General features: G+C 40.4%; 2 protein-coding genes across 2 annotated transcripts in view; one reads left to right on the top strand and one right to left on the bottom strand.

Annotated features, from left to right (window-relative positions):
- Positions 1-3458, top strand: part of adgrd2 (adhesion G protein-coupled receptor D2) — a 59296-nt gene extending 55838 nt beyond the window's left edge. The window contains exon 25 of the mRNA XM_026186752.2: positions 1339-3458. Within this exon, the coding sequence (XP_026042537.1) occupies positions 1339-1346 (8 nt within the window). The 3' untranslated portion in view covers positions 1347-3458. The remainder of the gene's footprint in view (positions 1-1338) is intronic.
- Positions 3386-22309, bottom strand: LOC113033212 (nuclear receptor subfamily 5 group A member 2-like). Its single transcript, XM_026186750.2, has 7 exons — positions 22033-22309; positions 20512-20630; positions 20032-20173; positions 18838-19493; positions 11807-11926; positions 10826-10973; positions 3386-6641 (listed from the first exon to the last, which is right to left on the bottom strand). Exons 1-7 carry the CDS (start codon positions 22052-22054, stop codon positions 6388-6390), a joined length of 1461 nt encoding a protein of 486 aa, XP_026042535.2. The 5' UTR covers positions 22055-22309; the 3' UTR covers positions 3386-6387.
- Positions 22310-23113: the final 804 nt, after the last annotated feature.

Here is a 23113-nt window from a genome sequence, read left to right as displayed (position 1 = left end):
GACAGCTGTGGCTCATCAGTTGGTTCAGGTTGTCCCTGCACTACCTGATGTGGGGACAACCTGCCCCTTGTTCCTCCAGTGTGCAGTTTTAAGTGTCCTTGGGCAAGATACTGAAGCCCGAAATGTAATTGGTGTGTAAAGTTAAAGCAGCTTGAGCGGTCGGTACAAGTCTGCCGACCATTACACTGACCGGACGTGTAGAAAGAGTGTGTAATTAAACCTTTGTTTCTATGTGCACATGAAACCTTAACCCTGGCCTGATGGTGGGTGCTCCATACTTCTGTGATCATTCTGATCAGAGAACCTCTGATGGCAGAGCTGCGTTTATTCACTCTTTGTGAGATGAGTTTGGTCAATGCCATCACCTATAGGTTTCTGAAAATGACTGCGTGCTGTTGGCTGCCTCTACCGTTTTAATATCCATCTGTGGCCTCTGTGCCTTCACAGATTCCAGTGTTAGGAGTGCTTCGAATCCTACCTGTTTCTTCTTTATCTGCCTTCAAACTACACTACATGGCGTATTCAAAAAAGCCTTGAGAACAAAATAGAAATAAGCATCTGCAATTATGCTCATTCAAATTCCTCATTTGACATTTGAGTTGGCTGAATGAAGTGACTCATATACTTCAGTGGGCTTTTGTTGATATTATCTTTTAATAGTATAAGAGCGGTATAATGCTGTTAGAATGTGGAATGCTGTTTTTAGAGTAATTTCAATGCTTGTTGCACAAAGAGCAGAAGAAAACATAGTAGCTGTAATTTTTCACTTAGGATGATGAGATTCCTTCCAATGGTGTGAAGAAAATCCACATTTAATAGAGAGAGCTGGGGTGCAAAAATTAAGGAGGGGCAGGTTACCTTTTCTCCCATTGTCTCTATTTCCTGCTTAGCGTGTAGCATTAGGCCGCATAGCTGTCTTTCATAAAGATGAATGTGCAGACACACACAACAGATGGTCCCCATATTTCCAGAGGGCTAGGTTGTCTTCAATGGCTCCAAATTGGCCGCCGGTAGAGAGAAGGAAGTTTGGAATAGATTCATTAAATGTTTAGGCGCCTAGGAGGACGGTTTGGAGTGCTGCGGGCGTTCATTGTTGACAGCAGAGACAAAGCAGAAGTTCATTCCCTTAATCAGAAAAATTCAGCGCTGGCCATTCATGCTGTCAGCCATTAACCACTCCAGCACCTGCTCTCTCTCGCTCAGCCTTTCATTCCTCTCGGTCCCCCTCTTCTCTTTTGTACACAAACATGCTCTCACTCCCGTAACGCAGACAACATTAAATGTCAGACGGAGCCGGGAGTCATAGCTAATGCCTTTCACTTTGCTATTTCAACGCAGGTTGTTGAACTACAAATGGAGTGGAACCTATACTCAGTATCTACACACGCATCTTCATCATCGTCATGACGCTGAAAAATGGATGAAGATGAAGCCCCAATGCCGTCACTGTCCTCTTCTCAGATCTCATCAGAATCCGTCTGATAGTTTACTCATTTGATGTCTGGCAAATGTTGGACTGAAGAGGCTTTTAAATCCCAGGACACGCAGTCCACACACAAAAATGTGCTCTGTTCACTGTTGTTGCTCCAGAACAATGTGCCCATGTTTTTCAGTTCAAAGTGCAAAATCAGAAGCAGGTTTTACGACCTCACACTTAACTGTGAGCAAATCCAATGTCCCACAGGTGACCCGCAGCGCAGCGATAGATTCTATCATTCCATCTTTTGTTAATTAGAGAAAGGGGCACAAGTGCGATGCCAAATCCAAATCAGTCCCCGTAAACTCGACAGCATTAAAAAGCATGTTTACAGCCTGATGCTGCTTTTCCTGACAGGCACCTGTAACCAACAGGTGTGTGCTAACTCCTCCCCCATCAGCGTTATCTGACAAATACTGCGTGGGGCAGTGTGCTCCATTTTGGTCGCATTAATTAGTCTGTCTTCAGCTAAGCACTAATTAGCGCATATCTGTGGATCGGGCCTGCACAGAACACCAGCACGATCCCACCCGAAACATTCAGGCTGCAAAATATACTGAGTCCAGAAAACACGAGGAAGCGTGTCCATCTTTTATATACAGGTGCATATAATCCGACACAAATTAGTGATGTTTCGTTTTTTTTCTCGGGAGACCTTTGAGTTTGTGGCCACTTGTTTAAATGTCTGTAGAAATATTTTGTCACAGTAACCTTCACCCTCACTTCACCCAAATAACATCAGCTCGGAGGTGTTTCGCGGTGCTCCTGTTGTCAGTCAGTTAGAGCTTTTTCCAGGTTTCTGTGATTGCAGATCTAAAGTACCTCCCTGAAAACTGTTCCAGGGAATTCTGCATCATATTCAGGAAACAACAGGAACAACTGGAAGCTGCTGCCATAATGAATTTCTAATACAACCATGTGCAAGTGTCTTTGTATATGGGATGGTTATCTAATCATATTTCCCATTTAGACACATTTAGACATGTTGCTCTCTCATTCGTTTAAATCTCATGCACAATAAATGCCAGGCTTCATTCGGCTTCCTCCTGCCCACAAGTTCAGTGGAAATAGCTCCGAATCCAGCTTAGCATTAAAGATGAGAAAAAGGAACAGATTCAGCGGACCACTCAGATTATTAATGTGGGTTTAATGTTCATAAAGTAAGACTGTAGACGTACAGTTCAACATGTGGAGTGTAAAACACAGATTTGTACTGACCAGATCTCAACAAACAAGTGGAGCAATGAGTATGTTTGTGCCTGAAATCGGATGTATCTGGCTCGTGTTATTTGCCACAGTAACTGTGTGCTCGTGTAATTTGTTCTACAGCAACAACGGTCTCAGTATGTGGAGGGGAAATGATCAAAATACTGTTCAGATATCAAAGTAAGAATTTGACATGTTTTTATAAATCGTGCATATTTAGAGATTATGTAGTTGGACAGTAGAGGAAGACAGTTTCTGTTCTGGCATCCTTAATCGCTTAATATCCACCAGATCATTGGCGACCTGTCTGTGATTAAATTAACATCTACACCTTTAAATAGAATTTTATTTGAAACGCCAACAGAAGCTTTAGACAGAAACATGTTGTTTGTCTAGTCTGCCTGTTTAGCATGTGGCTAACAAACAAACCCTAGACAGGTCACTGATCAGCTGGTAGATGTTGGGAGGTTAAAAATATTTTTTAAATGCATAAATAAAAACATCTTTAAAAGACATGCTACCCTTTGGAAGAACTGTCAGTATAACTGTTGTATATTTCAAACCACTGACATTCCTGTCAGGATGTCACTCGTGTTGTACAACATAACATAACTGACGGGAATATTTCCACAGTGAAACAACGCTCTGTGCCTTTAGTGCAAAGCTGATGAATGTTGTGTAAAAACAGCCAACACACCAATCGAGCTTTACTTCATTGATTTTTTTTTATTGGTTTGATGCTGTTACAATAAAATATATTTAAAAAACAAAAAAAGATTTTGGTCACTCTCTCTTTGAGGAGAAAAGCACTTCAGTTTAAGACAGGACAGACGCTCAACTCACAGGAAAGAAGAGAGAACCAAGACCAGAACAAAGAAAGTGAAAACAAGAGAATCAGCTCCACAGTAGTAGCAATTTGACCTCAACATAAAGCAGAGAACGTTTTTGTGCTGAAATGTATCTTTATCTTGCAGCAGATATTCACTTCACAACATAAATATACTATACAGAGTGATTACACATAACTATCTCAATTGGAACACTAAGTGTGTGTGTGCGTGTGTGTGCGTGTGTGCAGGTGGTGTGACAGACGTAAAGGTAAGGCTGGAGGAGTGATTGTCGACGCCCACATCAGTGGACCAATAACAAATGATCTTAAACAGCTGCACAACATTAAAACATTTGACTGTTTTTAACTCTCACTGTCACTCTGACTGTGTGAGACCCTAACCCAGCGTGGGACAGAACAAAGGAAGTGCCACAGATGATGCTGCAAACACAGACTTCAGTGCTGCGATGCAGTGGATGCTCGACTGCCTCGGTTTAAAGCACGCTGTCATTATTCTTTGTGGTACAAAGTTTGGCTCCGCGAGTCGTTGCACACGTTGCTCTTTCACGTAGTGCTCGCTAAATCTGAAGAGAAATGCCCACTAAGCAACACGTCAACAACCACAGGTCAGCTGTACAGCTTGTTGTAAGCTAGCACTGTCACCAACATCCGTGATGATGTCATCAGAATGGAGCAGTGGGCGGAGAATGAAGATAAATAACTTCTAACATTCTTAAGGCTGAATAAACAAATGAACTATTTATCCTGAAAATTGGAGGTCAAATTTCAACAAATGAGAATAACACCTGATTTTTGTTTATGTACATAATTTTAAAAACAAACAAACAAGCAAATGCATCAGCAAAGTCATCAGATATCTCTAAATATTGCTGTCACTTAAAGGGAATCTGTAGTGGAGTTTCCAATTTTATATTTAGTCTTGTGTCCTGTTACAGAGGTGGATGTTCATATTAAACATTCAAATAATGAAGTCAAATAAAGAGAAATCCCTGTGAGCCTGAATGTTTTCCCTCTGACTGGACGCTGTTACAGGAGACATCACACACACGTATACGTCTGTAATTATTTATTCAAGCATGTTAAGTGAAGCTGAAATGAGCTTAACCAGATTCATTAATATCCTTCTCTTATGTTTCACTTCAGTTTTATTTATGTAGCACCAAATCAAGGTACAACAATAATACAATATTATACTTCAGTGTTTTGTTTTTAGAAGCTGCCAATAATTCAGTTATTAATACGTTTGAACGTGTGCATCCCAAACATGGTCACCTGGCTGTGACCACAGAAGCTCCACCCACCATTTAAAGGGGGCGGGGCTAAACGAGCTTGAGTGTATCCAGTAGGGTAATGTATTTTAACTTGTAACTGTAATTAAAGCTACTCTCTAAGTGAACAGAACAGGTCCCCTTTAAGCGTGACACAGGACACAAACATTCCTTTTAACATGTCACATAACAGTCCCCTGTCCTGCTACCGTCCACCACATGGACAATGGTGGCTGAAAATAGTCCTCACAAATTTGTTTTGTGTGTTTGCTCAAATCATGTTTTTTCAAGGAAAACTGAAACTCTTTAAACCTCAGTTCAGAAGCACAAAGCAGTCGAGGGCTACTGAGATGTGGGTTTTCACCTCCTTTTGTAATTTTCTGAAAACAAAGGAACTTACTGAAAGCAACAAGTTTGGATCATCTGATCAAAATCCGCGTGAGACGCATCACTCCTGGATGGCGTGCAGCCCGATGTGTTGAAAAGTGACACCAGTGTGAATGAGCACGTGACTCGCATGGATGAGCCAAATGTGACCAGATGCACCTTTTACTTCCCTGCATCTTTACGGACTGAGCCGAAGGACAAACATTACAGACGTGCTTCTCACGTGTTTGCTGTCATTGTCATTACCAAGTGCACATTGATGCGTCTATTGTAGCTCCTGTCAGCTCCAAAGCTTCGCTGTGTACAGTTTCTCTCTTTTATCTCCTGCGTTGTTTGTCTCTCTCTTCTCTGCCTCTCTCTCACTTTCTCTTCTTGTTGTTTGATAAAACACTTAATGTGTTTTTCTCAATACTGCCTTGGCATTTATATATTAACATCTAGATAGATTTAAACTAAACTTTATTTATGTCTGTTGGGCTTCTCTAGCAGTGCTACTCTAGTCTGACGACATGACATCATCAAAATAATAAAGATAATCTAGGATAAGCATCTAGGATGTAGCATCAGATACTGGGATCAAAAACGTCTCATTCAGATATTAAAATATTACTTTGGAAAGAGAAAACAAATATTTGCTGTAAAAAGTAAACATTTGCTCATCCAGCAAATACCTCCATCCAGTGATGTGACTGCAAATTTCACGCTGAAGGCCTTGTCAAAATTTGGTAGCGATACGACAAAGATATTTTGAGTGTGAATGTTACAGATTGAAAAAGGTGGCAATGAATGACGTGTATCTAAAGAGTAACTGTTTGATGGGCAGCTCTGTGGAATTCATGTTATATTTGCTCAAAATAGATAGAATGTAACTCTATACGCAGGTCGAACTTTAGATGCTTGAAAACAAGTTAGAAAATCCAGTTTATAGGTATAAGGTCACGTTAATGTAGCTCTGCAGGACATGAAAACATTAATATTCAAAATCTCCAAACTACCGGTGAGCACACACGCAGCTTTATAATTCCAAACTTTAAGGAACTTTTTTTCCATCCAACTCAAAACATAAAAAGTGCCACAAAGGTGACCCGGGGGAACCTGTCTAGTGTCATTCAACATTTTCGTCACTCGCTCTTTTCCGTCCACACACACTCTCACCTAGACAAATAATATATGGTGGCGGAGCGTCCTGCTCACGCTCCTCACACACACGCCCTCTTAGCGTGCAGCATCTCGATCAGCAGGTTGTTGCAGGGCACCTCTCCACTCACATGCATGTAGCATAGGTAGTCCTCGGCCTGCGTGCTGAGGGAGCGCAGCTCCGGCAACCGTACCAGCAGCTGGCTGAACTTCTCTTGGAACTGAGGGTAGGCAGACAGGGTGTACTCCAGCAGAGCAGCGTTCACCTGCTCCTGGACGCCCTCCACAAACGCCTGGTTCTCCAGCAATTTTACATCTAAAGAGAGCAAAGTTAGTTCAGGTTAATGTGTGAGCAATTACAAACTGGCTGACGAGTGCAGAAAGAAATCATTCATTTATTAATATGCGCCACATCACCGGTGAGCTGTCCAAGGTGGAGACCAAGGTCGGTTTGGTTAATGCTGGGTTTGAAGTCATATGTAAACAGACACATTTTTGCAGTAGAAATGTGGCTTTTCTAGCAGATGTTGTGCAAAGTCTGTCTCATATATAAAATTTGACATTGGCAGCCTGTTCAGACAACAGAACAAATTCTATAAAGAATGTTAAACCCTACCCATCACCATGAATGTCACACATGGAGGATGTTGTGTATAAAATGCACATCTCCAAAGTCAAAAAATAGGAATTCAAGCCAACAAACATCAAAGCTGTTTAAATGTTTTGTGAACTTGGGGATGAAGTACATCAGCACAGTGTGGAGCTGGAACAAGACATCAGATGTTTCCTTTTTCACAAACTCGTCTTTTTATGTCAGTGGCTTAACAAACAACCACGCCCCAGACTAAACCCTGCATGGGTCACCACAGTGATGAGCGTTGACTCAGCACCATTTAGCCATTTGAAGTAAAATAACTTGTTATAATTTGTTCTGCACATTTCTGTCTTCTTGAGACTAAAGTTTTATTATCAAAAGTTAACTATGGACCAGAGAGGACTGGGAGCTGCTTCAGAAAAGATTTGCAGGTATGTTTTTCACACCAATGTGAAAATTAGTTACCTCTGTAAAGGCTTATGGAGCGATTCACACTGATCATAGCCGGCAGCGCTCTGTGTAAAGACCATTTTCATTTAGAAACATTTCTAAGTATCTAACTATTGTTCTGCTATGTCAGTTAACCTTGGCTTTACATGTATATATATATATATATATATATATATATATATATATATACACAGGGTTTTTCATCTTCACCACAGCTGCACATTTTCACCTTGGAATTGCAGTTGTACCAACAGCATCAGAAACACAAACTGAGGCAGAGTCATATCGTGCAGACCCAAACAAAACAATCCTGTTAACTCGAAGGGCGGGGCCTGGTTGTGATGAGCACAAAACGATGAATGAACAATATTATTAGCTGTTTGATGATGCTGAAGGTTCATTTCAGCCCAGTTTGAAGGCTGCGTTATCAGTAACATGAACAGCTCGTTAAGCCACCGGTATGAAGGTTCTACAGGCTTTGTGGTTGGTGTTTGTAATCTGTTCCCACCCAGCAAAAATAAGTTAAAAAGACGCTTTTGACAACAACGAACGTCACCTCAGGTTCAAAGGAAGAGCGCTGAACACGTGTGCATTCCTCAAACACAGCAGATTTGAATCCAGACCTTTCTCCATATCAGTGCTAACCACTCCACTACCAAGTATAACAGTTTACTTATATAGCAGCGATTCAACCCAACATTTTAAATAGTGGTGGAGAAATAAAGCCCTTTTAACGGGAAGAGACCTCCAGCAGAGCCAGACACAGGTGGGGGCCATTATGGGCCATGGATGGGTGGAGGTTGGGAAGGGCTGGCAAAAATGTAGCACACAAAGATGTGTGTTGCAAGTGATTTGAGGGCCATACAAGCTCTACGTGCAACACACAATGACCTGGTCTGATCTATATTCAATTTTAACATTTTTTTTTAATTATGAAAAGTCGGCTTCACTTTTTAGCCAAATTTGGACGTAAAGGTTACCATTACTGACCAACCAGAACTGGCCAAGAAAAGAACATTTTTCCCTCTCAGAGCAAAAGGTGCAGCAGGACTCAAGGCTTTATTTCAAAATCGGTTTAAAAGCGCTCATAAATCATTCATTTGAGGGATAAATACACTGAAAAAAAAGGGATTGGCCATCTCTTGGATTTACGTAAGCATCTTGCGTGTATTTAACACAAGTGCCTCATGCTTTAAAGTTAAGTGTAACTATATAGTGTAGAAGCTACATGATATGCAGAGAGGGTAGATTAAATTGTTCATATCATGTTTGATTGAAGTAAGTCAATAATATAGCAACGTTAAATCTCGCGACCCTGCACGGGATTCCAGTCTCGCACTCTTTGGATCGTGGTTTGAGGAAGGCATCCATCTCAGGCAAGTCGAGCAGCCGCCTCTACTTTTTTCAGTTTACCGAAAACAGTAAATTGGGTGGTTGTTACATTAAAAAAGGCTTCCTTGTAATTTGAACACAAAAAGTTCATGTTTCTTTCTTGAATGTAATTAAATCATGCAGGATCTGTTTAATTTGTTCTTGTTGAGATGACCTGATACAATCTAGTGAGAGTGGTTAGTTGCTGGACTCATGAAATTCACAAGATCACACGAGATTTCAAGCTGCAGTAAAATCAGTGGAGTTATAGGAGGCAGACAACTGCACACACACCGTGCATGCTATCGCTATTTATTGTGGTTTAACTTGTCAAGGACAAAAACGTACAGAAAATTCTGCATCAAGCCTTGAAATCACAGCTTTCCTGCTTTTGTTAATTCTGGATTGGTGGTTAGTGCTGTTGCCTCATAGCAAGAAGGTTCTGGGTTCAAATCCACAATCTGCCTAGTTTGCAGTGGTTTCTCTCTGGGTGCTCTGATTTCCTCCCACAGTTAAAAGTCGTGCAGTTATTAGAGTTAAGTTAATTTGTGATTCTTAATTACCGTGAATGTGAGTGCAAATGGTTGTTTGTCTCTATGTGATAGAGCTGTCAGTTCAGGGTTATACCCCTGCAACCCGGATAAAGAGGATGGTAGTCATTGTAGATCCATTCAGCTTTTATGTTAACCACACTCTAGACTTTGTTGAACATTATGTAATATGAAGTCAACATGTAGTATTTAAGTGACCAAGTAGTATTGGGGTAAAGGTTATTGAGTAATGTTCAAATAAAATGACAAAATTGCGAAGAATTAAAATATTCCAAGAGCTCAACTTACTTCATCTGAACATGTTTCAGTCGCGTTTTATCAACACAACATGCACAGGCTTATTGAATATGAATAAGTTGTGTTGGTTTAACTCAGTTGTTTAAGTTTCTGCCAAAGAAAAACAGTTGTGTGCAACCAATGTCCACATGGCCTTTTTTCAGTACTAGCTTTATGTGTATGATGTACCTATACTTTATGTATTTAGTAAGGTGAATGCGTGTGGGTGGCTGCGTGTGTGTTTTTATGCGTGCGCGGTGCATGTGAGACAATAGCCGAGCCCTCTGGTGGACTGGCATTCAGCATCAGCTGAGCTCATCGTTGAGAATCCATTCACGCAGTAATTAAATGTTTTGAATCAATGTTCTGAATCATCTTTTCAAACTGCTTAAGGGCAATTAAATTACCCCTGACAAACCTGACTCTGAAGATGAGGGAAAGCAACAGAGCAAGCAAAGGAGCCACTGCCAAAGGCAGCAAATATTTTCTGCCTATGACAAGTGCTCTCCTCATTCAAAAAGCTCTTTGTTCCCTGCTTTGCCAGCGCTAAACAGCAAACACTTCAGGGAATCTGTTCGAGCCACATTTATGCTCTCTCCATCTGCACAAGCCGCTACATGAATGCCGGCCCTGCTATCAAATGATAGACCCATCCATTACGCTTCTTTTGAATGCCATTAGTGGACAATGGAGGAGGATGTCTTTGTTAATATCAGCTTTTGTCAAGCCTAGAAATTTAATTAAGTGAATTTATTGGAGGGAAAAAGGCCAGTTTGGAAAACACTTGTAACCTCATAGATAAAAAGGCTCCTGCAGATTATCTGCAATTGTGACATTTTTTTCATTAGGATGTCAGTGTTGCTATTCGCAATCTGAGAAAAGACAGCACCAGTATGGCCGTGCAGCTCCATGAAGTTGATTGATTTTTGCATCTGCTAGCCTTTAAAAAATGCGTGATTTACAGACCACACACATAAGTCCACACTTTTCAAAACAGTTTTATTTGCAAAAAAGGTCAAAAGGTTCCCTCTTACTGTACTTAAATAATCATTTTTAGAAGAAGAGACTTTCTATCTGAAATGTCTGTATTGTGTCTCCTCCTTCAGCCTCTAAGCTGAGAAACTTATCAGCAGTTTGTAAAAACATCGTAGTAAGTTGGATGGAAGCAACGGTAACGGTGCCGGATGCTAGTTATTTGCCGTCATAATGCATCCCCTCATTGTATTGCAGCAATGATGCACAAACAAGATGACTCACTTGGGTTGAAAAGGAGGAGGAATTTCAGACAGGCGATCTCTCTGCGGTCGACCTGCAGCACCCGCAGCCTCGCTGCCAGCTCCTGACCTCTTTGGACCAGACTGGAGAGTGTCCCCTCAGCCTGAGACAGGATGGATGACAGCTCCACCTGCAACACGGGCTACTGGTTATTTCCTTTGCCCCTTATATTCATGAGACTTTAGCAAAGACAAATATCCCGGGTTAGTGCGTTGGAGGATTTTTTGCCTGTTTAGCACATGGCTAACAAATCCACTCCCCCTGGATGGGGCAGCAGTGAGCGGGGGACACGATTACATTCAAAACCCAAAGGCTTGGATCACCTCTGAGTACATAAGTGTGACATTTTATTTTTTTTCCACAGTGTCATGTTAAGTATTTGACTTTCCAAACACTAAAGCTTACTTGTTCCCCAAGGTTAACTGCACCCATTTTGTAGAGAATATCGATCCCGGGGAAATTCCAGAGTCCCTGCACCTCACAGTGATGACAGTCTAACCACCAGAATTATATATGCTTGCAAACACTGATGTAAGGTGAATTAAATAAAGACAAAGAAACATAAATAGCCTTAACTTTAACACTAAACTGGACTTTGAGAGATTTATTGGATAAACGGCCTTTCCAGAGTTTCCCTTTTTTTCTATATGTCTGTTAAGTTTATTTCACTAATAATTGTTGGCAAATAAAAAAAACTATATGTTTTTTTTGATGAGACACATATGTCTCTCTATATTTAGTTTAGAGCATGGAGATTTTGCATTAGAATTTGAACTACTGTTAGGATCAGAATATGTTAGTACAGATATCAACAGCCAGTGAAATATAAATGAATACTGCTAAACATAGTGTATATATATTTTTATACGAAAACAGTAAAAACAAAACTCCTCTGGATTGGGTGCAATGTGTGGAGCACACTGGGTGGTGTGCTGATGGGAAGTTGTGCGAGGGAGTTGTTACCTCCTGGCCGGTCACCAGCAGAATGCTGTCTTCCTTTGCGTGTTGCACTTGTCTGAAAATGTGATCCAGGACGAGCAGTTCAGACCAGCAGTTATGAAGCAGCTTCATTTGATCTCCCACCTTCAGGAAACGCAGACAGACAGACGCAAGAAAAGCAGACAAAGAACAAAGATGAACTCAGTGGAAAACAAAAGACATCTCATATTGTTTGATAAACTCGCTCTCACATTGAGCTCGTTTCTGACCAGAAAGACGAAAAATATTTACACCACTGTCACCAATTAGTTTAAAAATAAAAGGACTATGGGGGGAAAAATTAGGCTTTTAATAGCAAAACATCTGTGTGTGTGTGTGTGTGTGTGTGTGTGTGTGTGTGTGTGTGTGTGTGTGTGTGTGTGTGTGTGTGTGTGTGTGTGTGTGTACTCTCCTTTCATACTGGCCCAGCAACACCTAGGACCTCTCCAGCCTCCTCACCTCTCCCCAGCACCCCCACCTTTCCCTTTTCTGCTCTGCTCTGGGGGATGGGTGCATATGTGTTTCCCCCCACCCGACTGTATCACACCCATAATCCTGCTGCCACAATATTGTCTGTAAAGTGAAGGACACAGCAGTCAGTAATTTTGCGGTCGCAGCTGCTAATAGGCCCAGACCCCATTCATCTGACATGGAGCTGACAGAATTACAGTCCATCTGAATGAAGCTATATATCAGTCACAGAGGTTGCAGTCTTGCCACAACACTCATCTGCACCGGTGCAGTGGTGGGGGTCTGGGCGTGCAGTGATAAAGGAAGGGGTTAAGGAAGCAAGAGGTCTCGGCGACCTCCTTTGCTTCCTCTCCAAGAGAAGTTGGACACTCAGCTGCGGCCCACAAAAAAAAGCTCAGAAATAGCAGGCTGAGTGTAGAAGGAAGGCATTTCTTTCATTTGCCACATGGATTCTTAATGTTTGTGTCTCTGCTGGGTTGAAACTGATATGTCAGGTATATACGTGTTAAGTGTCATATTACCTGTGAGGGCCATATTTTATGAAATGACAGGAAACTGTAAATGTTGTCTGTCATAGTCTACTGCCTTTACTGACATCGCAACCGCACACTGATACTGTATCCATTCCTCTGCAGAGCAGCCAACCGTGATGATATTTCCCAAGCGATATCTGTGTTGCATGTGGAAAAGGTCACCGATGGGTGGGTTGGCAGTTCAGGAATTTTTAAAAATCATCACCTATTTGGTTAAAAAAGCTGTAAGCAAATTTTCTAGATTCTGAATGTAGCAAAAACAACCCCTAATTCTATTTCTATGCTTTGTTGTGTCAGCAGTAACCTCACAGATGGCTTCATTTGGTCATCAGTTGGTTTTCACATTGATAAAATAAAGTCTGGTTAAACTTTGGTGTAATAATTTGGGCTTCTTGCTACTTTCTTCTTATTGGACAGCCACAGCTATATGATTGAAGTTTGCTTTTTTGTAATGACAACAGAACAAAAGAACAGGGCTACAAAAAAATCTAAATCAGAGGACTTATTGATTATATCTCAAAACACTTTAACTTGATTCCAGCTATCAGCTGAACCCTTGTTTTAACTGTTCAGGGTTCCAAAAGCGTTCCAGCAACTATACTGGCCCAAGTACTGCAAGGCAGAATGATCTGATATGAACACAGCTTTATTCTCGAGGTAGAGAATGATGAATGTACTTCACCATTCCTTCTAGGTCTGTTTCCAGCCTTGATCTTCCAAAGACAGCTATTACATTTTGAGTTGCAGAGGCTGGACCTGGCCCTGCCAGCTAACAAATATGGTGTTAGTGACTTTTAAGAAAATATATTAGTTTTGACAGTTCTGGTCAAAGTGGCAACTTGGGAACAGAAATGTGCATGCAGCACCAGTGCAAGCATGGGAATATAGCAGCAGAGCTTCTTGCATGCCAATCAGTCAGTTATTTATCTTCTGAGCTTTGATAGAGAAGTGATATGACAGTTTTTCAAACAAACCTGGGGGTTGTTTGCTTTCTGTGCACCTGTGTTTAGTAACTAGCGAAACACTTGGAGTACTGCGGTAACACTCTGAGTGCACGTTCACTAATATATCACACACTCTGGGGAGCAAAGAACACAAGCAATAATTCATGACCAGAAAGCAACATTCAACTAATCCAAAGTTTTTGATTTAATATTTAGATGTGATCTTTAATAAGTTTGACCCTGCAGTCATTCCAAAATGCAGTTTTTGCCTTCTGTCCATATTTTCATGAATAACGTGTATTTTAAGTAAAATTTCCAGCCTTTAGTAGCGTTTGTGTTCATTGTGTGCATCTCAGCCACGTTTTCCATCATCACCAGGTGAGCAGAAGGTCAAACATATGACAGACAAAGGCCACCTCTGGGGAAATTGCAGCAATCGATAGCTTTCATTCTGCAAATAATTTAGTAACAATGTAGGCAAGCGCAGAGAAGAGCTGCGATGGAGAGCTGACATTCCCCCGTTATCGTCTGCATGGAATGTAATTATCCAGCCCAGGGAAACGGCTCTTTCAGCGGGAGGCTTTCTTGGCAAAATATGCACAGCTTTGTTCTCACTGTCCATGTTGGCTGTCCACTGTGCATAAAAATGGTGTAAATTCAATTCAATTCAATTCAATTCAATTCAATTTTATTTATATAGCGCCAAATCACAACAAAAGTCGCCTCAAGGCGCTTCATAGATACAGAGAAAAACCCAACAATCATATGACCCCCTATGAGCAAGCACTTTGGCGACAGTGGGAAGGAAAAACTCCCTTTTAACAGGAAGAAACCTCCGGCAGAACCAGGCTCAGGGAGGGGCGGCCATCTGCTGCGACCGGTTGGGGTGAGACGACCGGTTGGGGTAAATGTCAGCACAAGTACATTGGATGTGTATAAAAGGAGACTCCTGGCAGGGAAATGAAACTTGTGAGAAAAGCTGTCACTTCAAAATAAGGATATAAGAGGAAAACCAGCATTATTCATCTTTTTCCGTATTTTGGTTCATGGCCTGACAAAACTTTTATGAACGGGGAATTAGACATTAATGCAAATTAGAACATATTTCAAATCTGAAGCGATATAATTATGTTTTAAAAGCTGTTGTTTAGTCTGACATCTAGAATTAGACATTTCATGAAGTCCGTGAGAACCAAACCAGTCCAAAGTAAATCTGTTGTTTGTCAGATTTAGGTTTCTCTATAGCAGCAATACTTGCTTGAAAATGCATTTACAACATATCTTACTAAGAATGTTATATATATCAGATATTATAATACCATCACGTTGCCTTCCAACTACCAAGCAATGGGTTAAAAAAAGAAGCACTCGTATTTATTATTGTTCTGTCGTGATTGATTATGTCTGTTTGTCCAAGCAGGAAAAATAATTGTGCAGCATGTACTAGCAGTCCTGCTACTAGTACTATGACTACTACTAATTATAATAATGTGCTCTTTTAAATGAAAGCTACAAATTATATGCTGTAATTACAACTATTTCTAAGTCTGATTAAAATGTTTTATATTAAATAACAAAGCCTAAGGTTACAGAAGGCTAAGGTTAGCTCTCATTGATTTCCTGCTGCCGGGTTATATATATGTACGAGTAAATAATTTGATATTAGCAAAAAGAAAATCACCTTTGTATCTTATATTCAGTTTTTAATTAGTTTGCATTATTTGAAGACTAACATGAAGTATTTGTGTAACCCATGCTAATCTTCAGAGGTGTATCCCCCCCCCCCAGTAATACCTTCTCCATTTACATTATTTTAAATATCACTGATAATTGGTGAGAATAAATGACCATTATTATGTTTCTAGCTGTAAATTAATAACTGGGAATGGGCATGTTGTGGAATGTTCCAGCGTGTGCATATTTTGTCATAATGTGTTGTTTTTTGTGTTTCTTCCACAAAATTTACATTTTGGTTTTGTGACTCTGTGACACCATGAGTGCAGTGGGTTTCTGACAATCACTGAAGAGATAGGCCGAGCATAATGCTCTACTGTTGCTTCACATAAAGTGAAGTAGTAATAATAATTATAATTAATATAAATGTATTTGTGCATCACAGAGTTAAAAGTGCTCCTCAGCTCAAATGTATAAGCATGCATGTTCCAACATGCAGACGCATTGTCAACCATGCGGTCCAACATTAATTCCAACACACTTCTATACCTACAAATAGATGCAATATAGAGGGAAAGATTTTTAAAAATGACTTTTCAGCAGTTGTATAAAACAAACCACAGATTCAGCCAAACTGGAAAGCGCAAATAGGTATGATATGTGAGTCCTGAGTAGCTGTTGACTTGCTGCTGTATTCTGCACCAACAGGAAACTGGCTAAGCAGGAGCAGCAGTTAAAGTTCCAGATGATTGAATGACAGTAAAGATTTGATTTTGGGGGGATATATCTTCGATGAAGGAAACGAGACTGGATGAGCTTAGCGAGCTTAGTCAGATTCAATATTTAGATGTTGGTCAAAGATGATCCCAAGCAGATGATTTGATGTTACTGGTGAGGAGGCCAAGGTCCTGACCTCCTTAGAGGAGCTGTCAGGACCAAACACTAGAACATCTTTTTAACTAAAACTGAGAGGATATTTATCCCATTTATCCCAAAACTTTGTACTGTGCTTGTGTCGACTGTATACCAACACACACTTTGTACATTATCAGTAGAAAGAATTAAATGTCTGCAGCTGGATTAAAATGATCAGATATTAAAATTTACTGTATATTCTGATGATATTTGTTGATAACAAAATATGATGAGCTGCTGTGTGTTCCTCCTGTGCTGCTGAGACTGAGCAGCAGTTTGGCCAAGTATCCCCTCACACAGGCACAGACGCAGTATAAAGATACCTCGTTGTGTTAGTGTGAGAAGATGCAACCAAAAAAACCATCATCCCCACAATGGGAGCTTTGTCTCTGCGACAATAAACAGACAAAGTAACAATAAAATAACAATAAATAAGTAACAATAAAATAAATTAATCAGCATGCATCGATGTTCTCAGAAACAAATAATCATTTTTAGTCCATTCAGTTCATACTTTGAGTTGCTATTTGAGCAGGACAGTGAGCTCGAATAAAATGTTATAAAATCTGGAAGCTGTGAGCTACACTTACTCAATAAAGCTTTCCAAACACACACACACACACACACACACACACACACACACACACACAAAGAGCTTACAAAATCGTACAAAAACATCAGAGGGCCTAATACTGTGTTTAATGTTTGAAACTAATAAGATGTTACGTCTTATTAGTCTTATTAGATGTTAAAATTCATCGGATCTGTAGACCAGAGCAAAACCCATGAAGGATTTTGGAAAAACATTCTTATATTTAACATTTTAAAAAACTGTTCGGCCTCTGACAATGGGGGAGAGAGGGGTGGGGGTTAGTGTTTGTCACTGGAGAAAGAAAAACTGAGCTCAATGGGAAGAACTGTTACAATTCAAATTCCATCTCCCTGCATGCAGGTTGGACTCACAGAAAGGTTTATCTGACGATCATTGTAGGTTTTCTTGTGTTTTCTTTTTTTGGTAATTTTGCATGATTAGTTTTTGACTTGACTGCATAAATTGCTGTATGCATGATCTTTTTGCTGCAAGCAGTAAATCCAGTCATAAGGAAACCACTCAATGCTTTTCACATGCAAGAATATGAACCACTGGCTCCTCACATCCAAGACCCAGGAGTAAATATCTAGACGTGACTGCGTGTGAAGCAGGAAAGGAGCAGAACTGCTCTGACTGTACCTCAGTAAATAAACTGCATCTGATGAAAAGACACCAAGGACCAAATCACACCAAGGACAGCATCAACCTTTTGTTGCTAGTTAAACTGTTTAATTGGTAGAATCCCTTTGGCCATGGCTGGTTGACAGATGATTGTTCGTCAGCACAGACACATCATATCATGACTTATTGAAGAAGGTGACATTTTCGTCTTTGTTGTGTTACCTGTCTGATTTGTCACCAGCATACTCGACCAAATAAGAGAAGATTTTTTTGGCAGAATGGTGTTTCTCCCTTCAGCAGATTTAGAGAGATTTGAAGAATTAAAGCTGTTCTGGTTGCTCAACACCTTAGAAAGACCCTTGTTTTCGCTTTAATCTGTCATTACTGTCATACATCATAATTATTGAAGTTTAATAGAGCACTTCTTTCTGTTCGTTTAGAGGAAAAAAACATATTTTAAGAGTTATGAAAAAGAAATTCTCCTCTGCAGTAAAAATTAACGGGACATTTGAGAAATGTGAAATCAGAAATAGCATTCACATGAATTCAAGCAAGTGAGAGCCTCTATGAGAACGTGATAGCAGCAGCAGTCGTGCTGGGAACACTTTCTGAATGGACTGCGAGTGGATTGTGAGTCAGCCGTGGGCGCCAGCTTCATCACATTTGAATTGCATTCATGTGTTTGTTGGGTCTGAAAGCCTGTGAACTTATTAATACAGACTTAAAACAAGCCATCGTCTTAATCCTTTTCAGAAACAGTAACATCGCGGCACCGTGCTCCCTTTTTCTGACAAACAGCAAACAGAAACAAAGGAAGAATGGATTCAGCCGTCCTTGTAAAAAGCTTTTGTGAGCGTGATGAACTTTTATTTTTTCACTTCTGCATATTTTAGACATAACCATAAAAGATCTTCAGAAATGTTCGGCTTTTACTGCTTGATTGTCACTGGATCAATATGTGTTTTCTTTCGTATCTTTTATTTCAGTTTTTATTTGTGAATTCTTGGAAAACCAAATGTGTGACTCAAGCGGCTGAGTCTGAGAAAACATCCCTCAAATCTAAACCGACAGATTCTTTTTGGGTGAATGCGCCACATGAAAATTCTAATTTTGGGTTATGAAGCATTTTCTGGTAGATCTCAGGTTTACTAAAATACTGCATGGAGCCTGTATGTACATGTATTGTGTCTTTGTCACATGTTTTGCAAGTGAAACCATGTACGGTTCATTTCAAACACTCAACACGGTAAAGAGTTTGCTACTCACCCTCAGCTCCTTAAAGAAGATGCAGCTCCGAGCCCACTCCACTATGGAGAACAGAGTCTGGTCTGCCATCCGACACATGAGGCTGAAGGTGCTGGGCTTTTCCAGCCGACCCCGGCCGTTTTGCTCCTGTTGCAGGTGAGTCACAATCTTGTTCTGGACGACCAGCTCGTCCGGGTCACAGCGCAGCAGCTCCAGAACCAGTGGCGGCAGGCTGGGGGGTTGCGGTGAGGCTGAGGGGTACATGTCTGGGTAAGGGTATCCTGTAAGAGTCTCAGGGGAGCTGGTGTAGTCGGGACACTCGGCTTTAATCGCCCTTCCGGGAAAGGCTGTGTACTGGTACTGGGTGGTGAGGGGCATGTGTGACTGCATGGCCATACCCAAAGACGGGGGTCCGTAGAGATTAGCCTCGTAGTCTGTGGGAGTGATGGAGCTCGGGGTGGAGGGGAGCAGGCTTTTAGAGATGGTGGGAAGGGTGTGCAAGGTGCCAGTGAAGCCGTAGTCTGCCTGCAGAGGAGAGGCTGGCGGAGGAGCCGTGCTCTCCAACTTGAAACCGTTGGATCGTATCAAAGCTTTCTTCTGCTGTTTCAAGGCCCTGTCTCTCTTGTACATGGGGCCAAATTTATTCCTACCCCCACGCATGCGGTCTGCACGCACCGCTGTCACACATGAGACAAAAGGAGAAAACAGGTTTACAGACCCAAAAACCATCGACTGCCTCTTACACTGTGCAGACGTGCTGAGCTTTATGAGCACTAAACTCTTGTTCACAGTATTCCTACAAAGTAATTAACAGCCTTGTCTGTCTTTTTTTTTTTTTTTGCTTCCCTTTTTAGGGCTGAGAAGAATCCCCGAGGAGTCTGTGCAGCTTTACTCCTTCTTCCCCGGGGAGTCTCCAGAATTTTATCAGCAAGACAAGAATGTGTCGTTTTTCTGCTACGGAAGCAGGTGCTTTCCTTTGCATTGCTGTCTGGGAATCAATCCCATCCCATGTGTGCAGGAAACACTGCATGATAGCCAGCACCATCGCATAAAGAAGTGGCCTCAGATAGACTTTAATATTATTTATTAGATTTATTTTATCATATTAAAATAAATGGTGGCAAATCACAGGCAAAATGTCCCTGTTTCATTATTATTATTATTATAATTATTATTATTATTATTATTATTATTATTATTATTGTAGTAGTTTACCTTCCAGCCGCATCCCAACACTGAGGCATTTCTGGAACCGACAGAAGGGACATCTTTTCCTCTGGGTCTTGTCTATTTTACACTCCTGGTTTTCCGCACACGTGTACCTCTTGTTGTTCTGCACTGTCCTCTTGAAGAAGCCCTGAAAACGAGCGACACACTGGTATCAAACGACTGGGTTTAGATTTCAAAATAAAAGGTCGAGAGCGACTGCCGTTTTTGTATTTAGATTTAATTATTTCGAAGCACATTTCATTAACATTAAAGCCTTCACACGTTAGCTAAATTGGGATAACGTAAGTGTCCATTTTTCGCTGCATTTATGTTTCACGGACATTAAATTCAGACAAGTTCAGCAGTTATTTCTAACAGCTGGAGAAGCAATAATTAGCAGCAGGTTTGTGGTTAGCGCTCATTTTCAAATAAATAAAAAAACCATGTCCTCGCGCATGTCCTCGCGCATGGCTACCGTTTGCGTACCTTGCAGCTCTCACAGGTGAGCAGGCCGTAGTGATATCCAGACACTTTGTCTCCGCACACAGGACACAGCTCTTCCAGGTCCTCGTCGTATGTGTACTCCATCACCTTTAAAGTCACACCTGCCACACACACGCACAGTGAGTCTACCATGCAAATCGCCTCTGATAATTATTTCTGCCGTGTTTTTTAAAAGAATTATCAATTATAAAAAACGAATTAAAAAAAAATACAGATTCGCGTAATATTGTGCATTATTCCAACAAACATGACTTTTTACTTTTCGGCACTTAATCATTTTCCTACAATTTATTGTAGTTTCATCTCAACCTTTGACAGTTTGTTTTCATGTGAATGTGATATGAAATAACGATAATGTGTTTTTTTTCTAATAGAAGTTTAAATACATAAATTGCAATAAATCATTTAATTTTTTTACAGGCATTTCTAGATGTAAATTATGAAATGTGTTTACATCATACAGTTAAATAAATGTTATGTAGGAGTGGAATTATTGGGTTATGTAAGATTTTAAATGAATAAATTATATTTTTTTAAATACATAAAAATAAAAAATAAATAAAAACAAATTAGATGAAAAACACAAGAGCGGATGTATTTAAAGACTTTTGCCCGAAAGGTTATTTAAGTAAATTTAAGCTTTAATTTTGTGTGTTGTTAGAGAAGCTCATCTCTACGGAGGCATACCGCAGAAAAACGTTATGCGTATATCTACCTGTTTTTTATTTTTTTATTTTAAATTAAGAAAAGTCAAATAAAAATGAATCTACATACAGCCACTATCGGCATCAATGAGACTCTCTCTATTGCATTATGAAATAACTGACAGACTATTCTTAACAACGAAATGTGTCTGCAGTTTGTTGTTGTGGTTTTGTTGCTTTCACCTGATCTGACTCCGCTGCTGAGTCTCGTGGTTCAGTCTCTAAGCTGACGTCGTTCATGAACCTACAGACACACGCGGCGGTGACTGATTATCCGGCCAAATGTTTACTTTTAGTTTTTTATTTTTACCGTTTTTGTTTGTTTGTCTTTGACGTTTCTGTAGAAACTGTCCGCACACATCGGCGGTAAAACGAAATGAAGGCCGCTGAACAGTGAAGTGTGGAGGCCTCGCAGTTTGACGGGTAGTATTATTATTAGATCATAAGCAATATCATATTTTTTTCTTTATTTTTCACAGAGCAGCAATATTTCAAGATTTTAAAACAAAGTAAAAAAAAATGACAGATGTTTTCCTGGACTGATGATTGTTTCAGTTAATTGAAATTTGCATTGAGGAAAAAATGCTGCCGTCTTATTTTCAAACAGTCTGAATTAACTTAATAATTAAACGACGCGTTGTGGCTCTTTGGAGCTTGTGTGTTTCTTTGAAGATTTTTCTGACTGCATGTCGCTGATTTTTGTTTCTTGACAAGCATTTGGTTAAAATAAAAAGTCACAGCTGTGAAGGTGACAGAAGCTGGAGTGTAGAAGGCCATGTAGGAAAACGGAGGCACTTACCGTGAGCCTTGTCTCCCAACATTTGAGCAGCAGACAGCAGGCAGGCAGTGATGATTGTCTGATGATTAAAACCTGGATGTAGGTGTTGCAGCAGCCTTGCATGGGCTGCAGAGGAGAGCAAAATAAAAAAGAAAGAAAGAAAGAAAGAAAGGCCAACAGAATTCCGGGTGAGTGCTGTCTATATCGGGATGCTTTAGGAGCCAGAAGGGCCAATAGAAAGTGTAGTACGATGATGACCATTCACGAGCTCAGAGTGAAACTCCTTTCCTTCGCTCGCTCTTTACTGCGATTCCCTTATCGCCAAAGTTAGGCTGCCACGCTGCTATTGGTGGATGCCGAGTCATGTGACAGATGCTCTCCGCAGCCACAGAAAAATGCCTGGACAGAAGAGCCGAGCCGATGGAGGAGACGCACTAAACGTGCAAGTGAATGAATAAATTGTCAGAGAAGATTAGAAAAGCGCTCAGCTTTCGACGTTTAGAGAATAAAACACGCGTGTTTTCTTTCGATCTTTGTTTTCTTCTTTCATCATTTGAATGATCCACATGGTTGCATTACAGTAGAAAAAGAAATGTTTCAACTCTGGTAGGCTTAAAACAATTTAACGTTAATAATAATAACTGGGAAAAACGAAACAGGCTGTTTTAGTGTTTTAGCGTATTTCTGTACGATTACTCTAAAAGATATTGTTACTGTAGTTTTGTTAGTTTTTATGTGAGTGTGTTGCACATTTCATGTAATCAGAAGAGATTTTAAAAATGAGTTTATGTTTAATCGTATAAGCCTAAAAACCCTAAACCTAATTATGCTACAGGCTAACTCCTTATAGGCCTACATATAGATATTGCTTAGTAAGTCTATCAGCTTATTGTTACACTGGCTGTTGAGACCATGTTTGCTACTTCATGAGGCAGATTGCTATATTTATCTGCACTTGCTGATTGATTACATACTACAGAGTGGTGCCAGCACATAAGAGGGTGTTTCAGCAAAACGATACAGATCGCCATTAATAATAATTGACTCTGACAAGTCATTTTGCTTGGTAAGCGCAAAGAAAAAGTCCAACTGCCTATTGTTA

The sequence above is a fragment of the Astatotilapia calliptera genome, chromosome 12 (assembly GCF_964374335.1).
Source record: "Astatotilapia calliptera chromosome 12, fAstCal68.1, whole genome shotgun sequence".
NCBI lineage: Eukaryota > Metazoa > Chordata > Actinopteri > Cichliformes > Cichlidae > Astatotilapia > Astatotilapia calliptera.
Note: the sequence above shows the minus strand (reverse complement) of the source record. Positions and strands in the feature narration are given on the sequence as shown.

What these genes read in the sequence shown, in the direction of transcription:
- LOC113033212 (XM_026186750.2), bottom strand. Translation starts at nt 22,054, where the DNA reads ATGTTGGGAGACAAGGCTCACG. An exon ending in TGCTGGTGACCGGCCAGGAG is followed by an intron (nt 10,974 to 11,806) that starts GTAACAACTCCC and finishes CCCGTGTTGCAG; the next exon opens with GTGGAGCTGTCATCCATCCT. An exon ending in CCTCCTCCTTTTCAACCCAA is followed by an intron (nt 6,642 to 10,825) that starts GTGAGTCATCTT and finishes TGCTCTCTTTAG; the next exon opens with ATGTAAAATTGCTGGAGAAC.